The sequence below is a fragment of the Microcebus murinus genome, chromosome X, assembly GCF_040939455.1.
Source record: "Microcebus murinus isolate Inina chromosome X, M.murinus_Inina_mat1.0, whole genome shotgun sequence".
Lineage (NCBI taxonomy): Eukaryota > Metazoa > Chordata > Mammalia > Primates > Cheirogaleidae > Microcebus > Microcebus murinus.
In genome coordinates this window covers 123407574-123423344 of record NC_134136.1, presented here as the reverse complement: position 1 = coordinate 123423344, position 15771 = coordinate 123407574, and the positions used below count along the sequence as shown (strand labels likewise).

The window sequence follows — 15771 nt, the reverse complement described above, 5'->3', positions numbered from 1 at the left end:
AGTTGGCTAGGATTTTGTTGAGAAGTTTTGCATCTATATTCATAAGGGATATTGGTCTGTATTTTTCTTTTTTTGTTGTATACTTTCCTCGTTTTGGTATCAGGGTTATGTTCGCTTCATAAAAGGTGTTGGGGTGGTTTCCATTCCTCTCAAAGTTGTGGAATAATTTCAGCAAGACAGGCACCAATTCTTCTTCAAAGGTGTGTTGAAATTCGGGTGTAAAACCATGTAGTCCATGAGTTTTCTTTTTAGGAAGATTCTTTTATTGCTGTTTCAATTTCAGTACTTGATATTGGTCTGTTCAGGAATTCTATTTCTTCCTGGTTGAGCCTAGGGAGGCGGTGTGTTTCTAAGAAATTGTCCATTTTCTCCATATTTTCCAGTTTGTGTGCATAGAGGTTTTTGTAGTATTCATAAATTATATCTTGTATCTCCGTGGCATCAGTTGTAATTTCTCCTTTATTGTCCCCGAAGGAGCTTATTAGAAATTTTTCTAGCCAAAGGTGTGTCAATTTTGTTTATTTTTTCAAAGAACAAACTTTTTCTTTATTAATCTTCCATATGGTTTCCCTGTTGTCAATTTCATTTAATTCTGATTTGATCTTAATGATTTCACTTCTTCTTCTGGATTTGGAGTCAGTCTATTCTTTTTTTACAGTTCTTTGAGCCAATTCATTAGATTGTATACTTGTGATCTTTTTGACTTTTGGATATAGGCATTTATGGAAATAAACTTTCCTCTCAGGACTGATTTAGCTGTGTCCCACAGGTTTTGATAACTTGTGGCTCCTTTGTCATTTAGTTCAAAGAATCTTTTGATTCCCATCTTGATTTCTTCATTTAGGAAGTGATCATTCAGCAGAAGGTTGTTTAGTTTCCATGACTTTGTGTAGAAATGAGAGTTCCTGTTAGGGTTGATTTCTACTTTTATTCCTTTGTGATCTGAAAAGATACATGTTATAATTTCTATTTTTAAAATTGTTTGCGACATGCTTTGTGTTCTAGGATATGGTCAATCTTAGAGAATGACTCATGCGCTCATGAGAAGAACGTATATTCGGTGGTTTTGGGGTAGAATGTCCTGTAAATGTCAGTCAGGCCCATTTGTTCTAGAGTTCTGTTTAAGTCCATTATTTCTTTGTTGATTTTCTGTTTGGAGGATCTGTCCTGTGCTGACAGTGGGGTATTAAAGTCTCCAACTGTTATGATGTTGTTGTTTATCCATTTGTTTAGATCAAGTAGAGTTTGCTTTATGAATCTGGGTGCACCTAGGTTGGGTGCATATATATTTAGAATTGTTATGTCTTCATGTTGAACTGTACCTTTCATCATTTTATAGTGACCTTCTTTGTCTTTTATTACTTTTGTTGATTTAAAAACTAAGTTATCTGTAATCAGCACCACCACGCGGGCTTTCTTTTGGCTTCTGTTTGCTTGAAATATTGTTCTCCACCCCTTTACCTTTAGTCTAACTGCATCCTTGCAGGTTAGATGTGTTTTCTGAAGGCAGCAGATACTTGGCTTGTATTTTTTTATCCATTTGGCCAGCCTATGTCTCTTGAGTGGGGGGTTCAAGCCATTCACATTTATTGAGATAACTGATAGGTGGGGCAGATTTCTGTTCATTATGTTGGGTTGAACTTTGTTGCTTTTTTTTTTTCTCTCTTGAGCCATTGTGGTAACTGGCCTTTGATCTTTAGCTTTTGAGTAGATTTACATTCATGTGTGTTTATTGTGCTGATCTGTGAGTAACACTGTTTTGAGTACGTCTTGAAGGGCTGGTCTTGTCTTGGTGAGTTCCCTCAGTCTTTGCTCATCTGAGAATGTCTTGAATTCTCCTTCATATACAAAACTTAGTTTTGCAGGGAATAAGATTCTAGGCTGGGCATCATTCTGTTTGTGAAGAGTGAGAATGAGGCCCCAGTCTCTCCTTGCTTGTAAGGTTTCAGTAGAGAAGTCTGGCGTTATTTGGATTGCCTTTCCTTTGTTGTTACTTGCTTCTTTCATCTTACAGGCCTCTTTAGTTGATATTTTGGTCAGTCTAATGACTGCATGTCGTGATGTCTTCCTCTTTGCATTGAATCTTCCAGGGGTCCTTTGAGCTTTTTGAACCTGTATATCTGGATTTTTACCAAGTCCTGGGAAATTTTCCTGTATTATATCTTCACATAGCTTATACAGCCCTTGAGTGTGTTCTTCTTCCCCCTATGGTAACCCTATAACCCTCACATTAGGTTTCTTCCCATAATCCCACATCTTTTGTAGGCTTTGCTCTTTTCTCTTATTTCTCTGCTCTATCTCTGTGACTGATTTATTTAATTAGAGGGTGTTATCTTCAATTTCTGAGATTCTTTCTTCTGTTTGATCTACCCTGTTTTGGGGGCTTTCCATTGTGTTTTGTAGTTCCCTGAATTGATTCTTCATTTCCAGGAGTTCGGATTGATTTTTGTTCATTATTTCAATTTCTTTAGTGAATTTTTCTTCCAGGTCCTGGAATATTTTTGTGGTTTCTTTGTGTTGATTATCTAGTTTTTCTTGCAAGTCATTGAATTTTCTTACAATCCATGTTCAAAATTCTTCTGTTATTTTAGTGGTCTGATTTTGGTTAATGTCCATTTCTAAGGGGCTCATGTTCCTCTTTGCAGGTGTGCTTTTCATTTGAGTCTTTATATTTCCAGGGTTCCTTCACTGATTTCTTCCCATGTGGATCACTTTTTGCTTCTTACCTTTATGTTTTTGTTTGGATAATGATACACCCTGTTTAGTCTCTGAGCCAGTGTGTGGTGTTGTGGATGAGATTTGACCACACCCAGTATGATGAGTCACTAGATGCCTTAAAAGTGTGTGCAGAATGACCTCCCTGTCAGTAGGTGGCACTTGCTGGGAGGAGCAAACTACACTCTTGTTTTTGGGTCCTATATCCAGCCCTTGTTCCTCTGGAGAGGCACTCTAGTGCCTCAGGTGGTGTGTGGGGCCCTGGGACTTCCAGGTATGTCCTTATTTTCCACCTCAGTGAGGGCTGGTCTGGGAGTGAGTCTGGGCAGAGCTGGATTGGTTAAGCCTGCCCTCAGGCAGCACAAATGCTATTAGCAGGGGTCAATGTTCTCTTCTCTGCTTCTGGTAAAAGCTGTCAGGGAGGGGCTGGAATGGCCCCGCTCAGTCAGTAAGTCTTTGTGTGGGGGTGGGGCTGTCTGAGACCTTCAGTCTGGAGTGGGGCTCGCTCCTTTCCACCCTCCCCAACTCCCGTGGCTTCTCCTGGGCCTCTGCCAGGCCTCTGCCAGCAGGCCAGACCTCACGCCACTGGGCCTCCCCTGGCTGTGATGGGGGCCGGGATGTTTCCTGCACTGGGTCACCACCTGGGCTGGGCACATGGCCCCCCCTTTGGAGGAGGGTTGCCCTCAAGCACGCTGATCTTCCCCTGAAGGCATAGACACAGCTTAGTAGGCTTATTGATAAATATGCCTTCTGTGCTCTGGGCAATGCGAGACCTGGGTGCACGGGATCTGGTCGGCAGGTCTGACCTCTGAGCCCCAGAATTCAATGCCTGTCCCCACCAGGGTGAGGAGTGCCAGTCCTAATTCACCCAAGGGGAGCCCAAGCTGGGTCGATATCTCTCAGCCTCAGGGTCTGCCCCTTTCTCCTGTAATCACCAGGACAGCAGCACCTGGGAGGGCTGGCGGATAGGGAGCTCACAGTCTGAGTACCCCTCAGTCAGTTGTAGGGCCCCAAAAGGGAAGGTCCCATTCCCTGGAGATGCCTCCTGCTGGTGGCTATATTGTCTCTCTTGGCAGCCACAGATAGGGTAGAGGTAGGGGAGAATGTAGCAATGTGGTGCCTGCCATGCGGCTCAGGTCTGGCATACGGAGGTGCCCCAAGGGAGTTGGGAGGCTGGTGCCACGTCCGCTATAGGTTTACCACTCACTGGCTGTGGCCGTCTCTGGACTGGTGTCCGCAGGTCTCTCTAACTGCTGGGGATTCCACCAGCAGTCCAAGATGCAAGGGAGGGGAAAGTTAACCGCTCCACCTACCCTTGCCACTGGTCTCCAAGCTTCTCGTGTGTTAACTTCTTCTAGTTTTCCTCATCAACCTCCTCTGGTGGAGTCTCCCATAGTCTCAGATACCCCTCCTTCCGACCCTCATCCGATGTATGCTTGTCTGCTTACCTATTGCTTCTACAGTCTTCTAAAATCTGTCTTTTTTGCAGAGACACTCTGGCTGGTGGTGTTGTTTCTCGTCTACCATCTTACTCCGAGCTCCCTGGTCCAACTCTTTAGGCAAAATTTTACCCCAACTCAAACATCCTCCCCTTATACTTCCTGGAATCTGAAGTCCCTTAAAACCACTGGCTTTAAGGCCATAATTATTCTCCAAGAGTATCCTCTTGGTTCTTTCATGGGTGAAACTTGATAGAAGGACTGTCTGAAAAGGGTACCTCATTTTGTTCTTTTAGTGTCAGCTGGCAGTCATCCCACTTGGAACTGGCAATGATCTGGCCTATGTCCTGGGCTGGGGTGCATTCTGGAACAAAAGAAAATCTCCTCTGGACATCCTCAACAGAGTGGAGCAGGCTAATGTGAGGATTCTAGACAGGTGAGTGGCTGAAAGACTGGGTCCCTGTGCCTCTTCCAGACTCACATCAGGTATTCCCAGTTACATCATCTCAATCAGGAATACTCTAATCTTTCTTGTAGAGCCTCATTTCTTTTCTGGCATCAGTGCATGCCAGTTTGAGGGGTCTTGTCTCTTGGGAACCTAGGGGCTGCCATGTGTCCCTCAAACATCATTAAAGCTCCTCTTCAAAACCAAAAGATCCTAGAGCTGGGGCCCCATGAATAAATTTCAAGGGTTCTGTGAACTTTCTTCAAATTGTATAGCCACTTATCTATATAAGCATATTTTTTGTTGAGAAAAATCTAGTTTCATCAGGTTTTCAAAGAAACTAAAGAAGTTGGGGTGGAGGTAGAAATAACTGGATGAGATTGCCTGTGCTCTAGAGAAGAGAGAATATTGTCATCCTATCTCCTGAGGGAAAAACAGACTTTCTATGCTGTGGCATATATGAGTATTTGATTTATTGCTACCCATAAGGATCTCTTGGGTAGATTTTTCAAGATACCAAACTGGGCCTCACCACAAAGATTCATTAGGTCTTGGGCAGGGCCTTGATATGTGTATTTTATAAAAGCATCTCAGGTGATTTTGATGGTTACCTCTGGTTGAGAATCACTGCTCTCTGAGAACCCTGTGAGAGAATTCCTTCCATCACACTGGCCTATAGAAGTCATGAGGCAGAGGACCCTCTTATGGTATATCTTGAGTTCAGGTGACAAGAAATTGCTTGGGCACCCCGTACAACATGCCTTCCCCCACTACATAAATATTTTGACCTCTTTCTTGACCTTTGAAGCATTGATTCCCATCTGTGATGAAACATAACCATAAATATCTATCTGTCTTTGAACTTCATTTTAGATGGAGTGTGATGATTCGTGAGACACCCAGACAAACCCTGCTGCTAAAAGGACAGGTTGAAATGGATGTACCACGATTTGAGGTAACTACTGCCCAGCTATAATTCAGGCCAACACTTTGTAACACAGTGAAATAGTTGGCAAAGTCCAGAGAGAAGCTTTTGTATTGTCCATGGTCTCAATGAGGATGAGATCATTGAGGATTTGGGACATGTCAGTCAGCAGCTATTTACCAAGAACTATGTTAGGCATTGGGGATATAATTCATTTAGACATTTACTTATTCATTCGTTCAAAATATTTATAAAGTAACTACTATATGTGACATACTCTTCTAGGAGCTGTTCTTATATGCTAGTCGGTAAAGAAGAATGAAAGAGTCCTTGCTGTCATGGAGCACATAGTCTACTTAGAGAGATGGTAGAATAAATTGTTTTAATCAGTAGTATGAGTGTTAGTATATAAGGAAGTAGAGGGAGTTGGGGACACACAACAGGGGGATATATCTCAGTCTGGGGGCAAATCAGGGAAAGTTTCTCAGAGGAAATGACATTACAGAAGAGACCTGAGGACCAGAGGCAGTTAACCAGGAGAATAAGAAAGAGGAGGCCTATTCCAGACAGAGGGAACAGCATGTATTGCTCCAAAAGGCAAGAGATAGCATGGACTACTCACAGAACTGAAATAAATCCATAATGGCTGGGTCATAGGGGCCAGAAAGGGGCATGCAGGGAGAGTGACTAAGATAAGGCTGGAGAAGTCATCAGCATCCAGGCCTGAAGGGGCCCAGTAAACCGTAGTAGGAAGTTTAGACTTGTATTCTAAGAGCAATGAGAATTATAGAAGGTTTATTTCTTATTTTATTATGAAAATTTCCAAACATATAGAAAAGTTGAAATGATAGATTCTACCACTAACATTTCACTATACTTGCTTTATCACATATCCTGCTATCTATCCAGATATCCTGCTATCTAACAGAAAAGGTTTAAGCAGAAGGTTCCATGATATATGGAGAAACAAAGGAATAAAGACTAGAGGCAAGGAGAAAAGCTAGGAAATATAATTTTCTAGGCAAGAGATGAGGGTGATTTGGATTGGTGAAGTGGTAACAGGGATAAGGAAAAGTGGACATATTTGAGACATACTGAAGAAATAGAATTATCAGGACTTGGTAGATGTTCAAAAGTAGGGGGTGACAGAAGGGAGTAGTAGAAGTTGTAATTAAGAGTACAGACTGAAGACCTGACTACCTGGAATTGAATTCTGGCTCTGCCACGTATTAATGTCTCCTTCTCTATGCCTCAGTTTTCTCCCCTGTGAAATGGGGATAATAATAATCTTTATCTCATAGGGTTGTTATGAGGATTGCATGGAAAAATATATACATATAGCTAAAACAGAGCCTGGCACACAGTCAGTGCTACATAAGTGGATGCTGTTATTATTAGTAATAATATTATTAAGAAGCGACATTCTGGCATTGGAAAGATATGGATTTGAATCCCGACTCTATTCTTTACTAGCTGTGTAATATGAGGTTGTTTGTTCCTTGAAACATGAAACAAACAGTACTTCCTTCATATGAGTTTTCAATTATTAATTTAAATGAGAGGAAATAAAATACATCTACATTTTTAGAATGACCACAGATCTAAGATTATCTTGGGGGACCTTCAACAAGAATCCTTTGATCATTTCCAGAGAGGCAGTTGAGCTGTGGGGGATGAGAAGGGGCAGCACACTGTCGCAGTGCTAAGAGGCCAGAGCTAAGCACTCCTTTTCCCCCTAGGCTGCCGCCGTCCAACACTTAGAATCAGCAGCCACTGAGTTGAACAAAATCCTGAAGGCCAAATACCCAACGGAGATAATCATCGCAACCAGGTCAGTCTTCCTTTGGCTCTCATCCTTTGGGGTGATTTTTCTGTTCACGGGCTGTTCCCAGGTCAGATATCATGTTTATTTTGATAGTTTAGGGTGTTGAGGCCAAGGAATGTATATATTTATCTTCCCAAATCAGGCTTCTCCCAATTCAAACCTCCTGAATGGAAAGTTTAGAAAGAAAGATGAAATTGAGGCCCCTGCTGCTCTAAAAAGACAAAATTGCAAGCCAGAGATTTTGAAAGAGGGTTACAGAAGGGAAACAACATTCTAGATCATTCAAGAGCATAGCTTAGCTCCCTGCAGTACAGACACCTTGTTTTCCATCTTTGACACCAGGAAAGGTCTTTGTAGTACCTACCTATAGCTGCTCTCTCATAATCTGAGCAACATATTCTCCTCTTCTAAACATGTGGGTATTTGTTCCTTCTGGGAGTTCTTTGCAAGGGGTGTTCCTGTACAGTCTACCACACTGTCCTCTGAGAAACACTCACCACGGAGAGAGTTCTCCCGATGTTGTTATGTTAGTACTAAATTAGCTGGGCCCTTGAACCATAACGGATTGACCAGGGGTGAAAATCTGACCCAAGTTGGACCAAGCGAATTGTCTTTTATGGAAATTCAGAATTAGTACTAAGAAACGCTGGTCAAACTCAAGTATTTGACTTGGGAAGTGGTGTGAAACTGGACTGAAGTGGAGATAGAGCATATTTCACCATATGTACAAAAAAAAAACAGAGAGGGAGAGAGGCCTGGGGGAGAGGGAGAGAAAGAGAGACCTGGGGGAGAGGGAGAGAGAGGGAGGCAGGAGAGATAAGGAAACAGAGAGGAGGAGGAGAAAGATGGAGACTGATGACATTATAAGAAAGAAGGACTCTGGACCTCAGGCCCCATGTCACAACATGCCATCTATCTTATCTTTCCAGATTCCTGTGTTCAGCAGTGGAAGATTTTGTGGCTGATATTGTGAAGGCCTGGGGTCAGATAAAACAGAACAATATAGCAATAGAGTCTGTGATTTTGAAAGTAAGTTTCCATTCTTTTTGTGTTATTCTTTTTGTGGAGCCAAGGGCCCCTTTTTGACAAAAGCAAATGTGCCTTTCACTGGTAATTGTAAAAGAAAGGCAAGGAGGGGCAGCTGGTAAGCCTCCCTGATACAAAATGTCCAACTTCATCAAACTTCCATCTTTTGCCAAATGAAGAATAGTACTATGCGTGCATACACACATGCCATGTACCTAAACATATGACTAGCATCTGCCCACAACTAGACATAGTGCACACCAAACACATACTCACATGGTTGTATACAACATACTTGAAAATGTCCACATACAGATACACACTAGAAACATGCCCACATTCACCTCTATACCAACGGTAACACTTACATGGTACTTACTCTGTGCTAGAGACTATTCTGAATGCTCTTAATGTATTAATTTATCTAATCCTCACAACTGCCCTAGAATATAGAGGCAAAGAAAGGTTTAGTAGCTTGCCTCAGGTCACAAACCATTAAGTGATAGAACTGGGAATCAAAGCCTTAAATCCTGTAGCAGATGTAGGTCCCCAAACCTAGCCACAAAGGCAGACCCCAAGCACCCACGCAGAGCACATCCACATCCATAGGAGCATGCCCATGAAAACTCCAGTCTAGAAACATTTATCTTTCCTCAAGTTTACCATATCACACATTATTTTATAGGCCAGTCTGAGACGAGAAAAACTTGGCAATATACATTGATGCCAGGGCTGCTCAGAAACAAATGACATATATTTGATCCCCTAACACCCTTTGGTTATCTCATCACATCTTCCCAACTTTTTTCCCCATATACTTCATCTCCCAATATGTTCTTTCTGTGCTCAGTGTTCCTGGCCAACCCCTCCTCTCCCCATACCACCCCCGCTCCTCATTCTGCTCTCTCAAACACTGGTCCCTCATAACAACGTCTCATTTCCTTCCTCACTATACAGAGTGATATAATGTATGATAAGCTCAGTGTCCTGACTGATGTCCTGGCTGGGGAGTCAGCAGCTACCTCTGCTGAGAAGAGCACAGACAGCAGCAAGGCAGATGGAAAGCCCTTCGTTCCTCAAATAGACCACATAACCAAGTGCAAGTTGGAGCTGGCCACAAAGGCCCAGAATCTCCAGAAATCCTTGAAACTCATCATATTCCAAGTTGAACAAGGTAAGGTGTCCAGGATTGTAGTGACTGAGGTAGGAGAAAGAGAAGGTTCTGGTGGATGGTTTACTGGTCTCCCTCACTCTGGGTTCGCTGACTCCACTACTAAAACTTGACTAGATTCTGTATGCATATTGCATCCAAAGTCAGTGTTTACACTGCTGATTTGAGAAGCCTCAGTCCTGATAAGCTGCCCTATTGGCTCCTCCTACCCCAGGCCCTCAACTTTTGCTACTCACTTATTTTGGGGACCAACATTCATTGTAAACAAGGACGGATGCTAAGTGGCCTGGCTCAAAGCTCTGTCAGCATCCACCAGCAGCCATGGAATTATTTCTACCTGCTCTTGTTTCTTTCCAACCACCAAACCTGTGACTATTTTATAAAGAAAATGGTGTTCATCTCTGCATGGCTTGCACAGTATTAATCAGGCACAACGACCCTGACAGTGGTCCTGATGGTTCTAGCATTGATTGCCATTGCCCAGAAATTATGACAGTCTGCAAACTTTCCAACTCAGTATGAAAACTCTTTCAACTCCCCCAACTTCTTCATTTAACATTTTGGGGATCATTTCTTCCCCAAAACACTTCATTGACAAACAGATGGTAGCATAAGACTAAGTGTGTTCTAACTGAGTTACTGAAATTAAGCAGAAGTCCCATGCAGCAAGGAAGTCCCTTCGTCTGTCCTTTGACTTTTAGCCACGGTATCTTGCTCCACCTCAGTACTTTTAAGTATATCAGCCAAGTTTCCAAGAAAGAAAGGAAATCTCCCTTCTGCATTGTGGAAGAATTAGTCAGTTTGCTTCTATTTCTAAAGTTTCCAAGCAGTAAAGATCAGATTAATCTGATATAGCCATAACTTTGTCACAACCAACCCTCAGTCTGCTCCATCAACACATATGTTAGATTTAGAGGTACAGCTTCTGGTGCCAGGACAGAGAAAGGCAGCCCTGGTAGGGTAGAGATTGAACCTGAATTTTGGTATGAGCGAGCCCTGAGCTATACAACACATAGGCTAGAAAAAGGAAGGAGATTTCTCAAATGTTCTGGGGATGGGTGAGTCAATTGAGTGAAAGTGTGGCATGGGCCCAGAGGCTCAATTCTGGACAAAAGCCATGTCAATAAATGAACTAATAGAATGGAGGTAGAAGAGCAGAGGGTTTCCCACCCTGATCCCCCCCATCCCCAGCCCCAAGTTTCTACTCACAATCACATGTACTGGGTGACAGAAAAAGAATATCCAGTATAACAGAGAAAACTCAGGCATGAATATGAATACATGGTAGCAAACCGTAAGGAAGGTGGGACTACAAACAGACCGTGGAGGAAAGGTGATGGTCAAATGGGAGTCTGTATCATCTCCTCACACACTGATTGGCATTAACTAAGCAAAATAGATGCTCAATAAATGATTAATAAATGTGATCAATCCTCCCTCCCTCTCTTCTTCTTCTCTTTCTCCCTCTGTCTTTCCTTCCTTTCTCCTTCCCTCCTTCCTTTCCTTCCTTCTTTCCCTCCTTCCTCCCATTTTTTCTCTATAGTTCTGGATGAGGAAAGCAGACAGACAATATCTATTAAGAACTTTGCTTCAACTTTCTTCCTGGAAGATGACTCAGATGATATTAACCAGATGAGCCCAAGACATGGTAAGGATCTTTTTCTTCTCTTACTCTAGCCTTCGTCGCTGTTGCCTAGTTCCCAAAGAATAAATATTTGTTTTTCGTGAATACTCTCTTAGCCATAATCCTGCAGTGGATACCTCTCCCTCTTTCCCAGAAATCTCACACTATAAGATCCCATGCCAACATCCAGAGTAATGACTCCATCAGGAACTTTGAAAACTCTGTCCTGATGAAGCCCAAGATTTGAAGCTGTTTTCACTGCGAGTAGGCAAGCAGCTCATCCCAACCTTACTATTCTCTTAGTGGGAGTCCCTATCCATCTAAGAGACTCCCTCTTTCACATGAAAACCCTGAATGTTATCTAGGAGAAGATCATTGAGCTTGACCTTGTCCCACAGAGAAAATAGGATGAAATATAAGTGGGGGAAGGGCTTTTTTTGTTTGCATCTGACACCAAGGTGATGTCTTTTGTGCCTAGGTACTTGTGGTAGTAATCTATCTTTTATATCTTCTCTCAAAAGTGAGGACCTAGATAACCTCAACTTGGAATACTTACATTTTACGCCAGAAACTATGTAAGTATTTAACACTTATATTACCTCCTGATGGCTTCATCCTTTTTCTGGTTAAGAGCATAATCTCAAGATACACAGAGTCAAATCCTAACTCTACTTACTAGTTATGTGACCTATGCAAGTGACTCAACCAAAGTGAGCCTTAGTTTCCTTACATGTAGAATGAAGTAATTGTAGAATTTGCTACATATATTTATTACATTTATTGAGTTTATACATGAAATGTGCTTCCATTGAGCAGAAATTGACAACCATAGTTAAGTGTTTTTTTTTTTATTTCGGCATATTATGGGGGTACAGATTTTAAAGTTTCAATAAATGCCCTTCCCCCCCTCCCCCCACAAGTCTGAGTCTCCAGCATGACCATCCCTCAGATGGTGCGCATATCACTCGTTATGTATGTATATACCCGCCCCCTCTCCCCCCTCCCCAATACTCTATTACTGTAGTACCTATGTGTCCACTTAGGTGCTACTCAGTTAATACCAGTTTGCTGGAGAATATATCTGGTGCTTGTTTTTCCATTCTTCGGATACTTCACTTAGTAATATGGGTTCCAGCTCTAACCAGGAAAATATAAGATGTGCTATATCACCATTGTTTCTTAGAGCTGAATAGTACTCCATGGTATACATATACCACATTTTATTAATCCATTCTTGAATTGATGGGCACTTGGGCTGTTTCCACAGCCTTGCGATTATGAATTGTGCTGCTATGAACATTCGAGTGCAGGTGTCTTTTTTGTAGAGTGTCATTGGATCTTTTGGGTAGATGCCCAGCAATGGGATTGCTGGATCAAATGGTAGATTCACTTGTATCGCTTTAAGGTATCTCCATATTGCTTTCCACACAGGTTGAACTAGTTTGCAGTCCCACCAGCAGTGTAGGAGTGTTCCTCTCTCTCCACATCCACGCCAGCATTTGTTACTTGGAGACTTTTTGATAAAGGCCATTCTCACTGGAGTTAAGTGATATCTCATTGTGGTTTTGATTTGCATTTCCCTGATGATTAGGGATGTTGAGCATTTTTTCATATGTTTGTTGGCCATTCTTCTGTCTTCTTTAGAAAAGTTTCTGTTCATGTCCTTTGCCCACTTTTTAATAGGGTTATTTGATTTTTTCTTGCTGATTTTCGTGAGTTCTAAGTATATTCTAGTTATCAGCCCTTTATCGGATACGTAGGATGCAAAAATTTTCTCCCATTCTGTAGGTTGTCTGTTTACTTTCATGACTGTTTCTTTGGCTGTGCAGAAGCTTTGTAGTTTCATCATGTCCCATTTGTTTATTTTTGTTGCTGCTTTGATTGCCTTTGGGGATTTCTTCATAAACTCTTTGCCTAGGCCGATGTCTAGGAGAGTGTTTCCAATATTTTCCTCTAGAAATCTAATGGTTTCACACCTGAGATTTAAGTCTGTTATCCAGCGTGAGTTGATTTTTGTGAGAGGTGAAAGGTGTGGGTCCTGTTTTAACCTTCTACAAGTGGCTATCCAGTTTTCCCAGCACCATTTATTGAAAAGGGATTCTTTTCCCCAGCGTATGTTTTTGTCTACTTTGTCAAAGATTAGATGGCTATATGAGGATGGTTTTATATCAGGATTCTCACATCTGTTCCACTGGTCAATAATCCTATTTTTGTGCCAATACCAGATTGTTTTAATTACTACAGCTTTGTAGTATAGTTTGATATCTGGCATATTAATGCCTCCCAATTTGTTTTTGTTGCCTAGAATTGCTCTTGATATTCGGGGTCTTCTTTGGTTCCATACAAAGCGTAAAATTATTTTTTCTATATCTGTGAAGAATGCTGATGGGATTTTAATAGGTATTGCATTGAATCTGTAGATCAGTTTGGGTAGTATAGACATTTTAATGATGTTGAGTCTGCCGATCCACGAGCATGGAATAGATTTCCATCTGTTTACATCCTCTGCTATTTCCTTCCTCAGTGTTTCATAGTTCTCCCTATAGAGGTCTTTACCTCCTTGGTTAAGTATACTCCTAGGTACTTTAATTTCTTTGTTGCTATTGTGAAGGGTATTGAGCCTTTAATTTGGTTCTCGATTTGATTATTGTTGGCATATACGAATGCCTCTGATTTCTGTGTATTGATTTTATATCCTGAGACTTTGCTAAATTCATTGATCAGTTCCAGAAGTTTCCTGGTTGAATCTTTGGGGTTTTATAGATATAATATCATATCATCAGCAAACAGTGAAAGTTTGATCTCTTCTGCCCCTATTTGGATACCTTTAATTCCACTTTCCTGTCTGATTGCTGTAGCCAGGACTTCCAGTACTATGTTGAATAGAAGTGGAGGTAGTGGGCAGCCTTGTCTGGTTCCGGTTCTAAGTGGGAATGCTTTCAGTTTTTCCCCATTCAGTATGATGTTACCTATGGGTCTGTCATAAATGGCTTGTATCATTTTTAGATATGTCCTTTCTATGCCTATTTTCTTGAGTGTTCGTATCATGAAAGGGTGTTGAATTTTGTCAAAAGCTTTTTCTGCATCTATTGAGAGAATCATGTGGTCTTTGTTTTTGCTTCTGTTTATGTGGTGAATTGCATTTATAGATTTGCATATGTTGAACCATCCCTGCATTCCTGGGATGAAGCCCACTTGGTCATGATGGATTATTTTTTTGATAAGGGTCTGGATTCGGTTAGCTAAGATTTTGTTGAAAATTTTTGCATGTATATTCATTAGGGATATTGGTCTGTAGTTTTCTTTTTTTGTTGGATTCTTTCCTGGTTTTGGTATCAGAGTAATATTCACTTCATAAAAGGTGTCAGGGAGGTTTCCATTCTTCTCGATGTTGTGGAATAGTTTCTGCAATATAGGTATTAGTTCTTCTTTGTAAGTGTGGTAAAATTCGGATGTGAAGCCATCTGGACCGGGAATTTTCTTTTTAGGGAGATTTTTAATTGCTGTTTCTATATCAGCTGTTGAGATTGGTCTGTTCAGGGAATCTATTTCTTCCTGGTTGAGCCTAGGGAGGCTTTGTGTTTCTAGATATTTGTTCATTTCCTCCACATTTTCCAGTTTGTGTGAATAAATATCTTTGTAGTGCTCATAAATTATATCTTGTATCTCTTTGGGATAAGTTTTGATATCTCCTTTTTTATTCCTGATGGAGCTTATTAGAGATTTCTCTTTTCTGCTTTTCGTTACCTTAGCCAGTGGTGTGTCAATTTTGTTTATTTTTTCAAAAAACCATCTTTTTGTTTTGTTAATCTCCTGAATAGCTTTCCTGTTTTCAATTTCATTTAGTTCTGGTTTGATCTTCTTGATTTCACTCCATCTGCTGGTTTTGGGGCTGGTCTGTTCTTCCTTTTCCAGCTCTTTGAGTCGTTTCATTAGATTGTCTATTTGTGATCTTTTTGACTTTTGGTTATAGGCATTTATGGAGATAAACTTTCCTCTCAGAACTGCTTTAGCTGTGTCCCAGAGGAGTTGATAACTTTTCTCTCCATTGTCGTTTTCTTCATAGAATTTTTTTATTTCCATCTTGATTTCTTCATTTATGAAGTAATCATTTAGTAGAAGGTTGTTTAATTTCCATGTTTTTGTGTAGAAATGTAAGTTTCTGTTAGGGTTGATTTCTACCCTTATTCCATTGTGATCTAAGAAGATACATGGTATGATTTCTATTTTTTTTAATTTCTTTAGGTTTACTTTGTGTCCTAGGATATGGTCAATCTTAGAGAATGTCCTGTGAGCTGATGAGAAGAACGTGTATTCAGTGGATTTAGGGTAGAATGTCCTGTAGATGTCAGTCAGACCCAATTGTTCTAGAGTTTTGTTTAAGTCCATTATTTCTTTTTTTTTTTTTTTTTTTTTTTTTTTTTTTTTTTCCCCATTTAAAAAGTTTGACATTATTTCTTTATTAATTTTCTGTTTGGAGAATCTGTCTTGAGCCGTCAGTGGGGTGTTGAAATCTCCAGTGATTATGGAGTTGGCATTAATCCATTTGCTTAGCTCCAGTAATGTTTGCTTTATGAATCTGGGTGCACCTAAGTTGGGTG

General features: G+C 41.0%; 1 protein-coding gene across 1 annotated transcript in view; it reads left to right on the top strand.

The window, feature by feature from the left end:
- DGKK (diacylglycerol kinase kappa) overlaps positions 1–15771 on the top strand; it is a 121715-nt gene that overhangs the window by 73932 nt on the left and 32012 nt on the right. The window contains exons 10-16 of the mRNA XM_075999186.1: positions 4451–4590; positions 5473–5554; positions 7264–7355; positions 8279–8378; positions 9333–9549; positions 11090–11194; positions 11649–11745. Coding sequence (XP_075855301.1) covers positions 4451–4590; positions 5473–5554; positions 7264–7355; positions 8279–8378; positions 9333–9549; positions 11090–11194; positions 11649–11745 — 833 coding nt within the window. The remainder of the gene's footprint in view (positions 1–4450; positions 4591–5472; positions 5555–7263; positions 7356–8278; positions 8379–9332; positions 9550–11089; positions 11195–11648; positions 11746–15771) is intronic.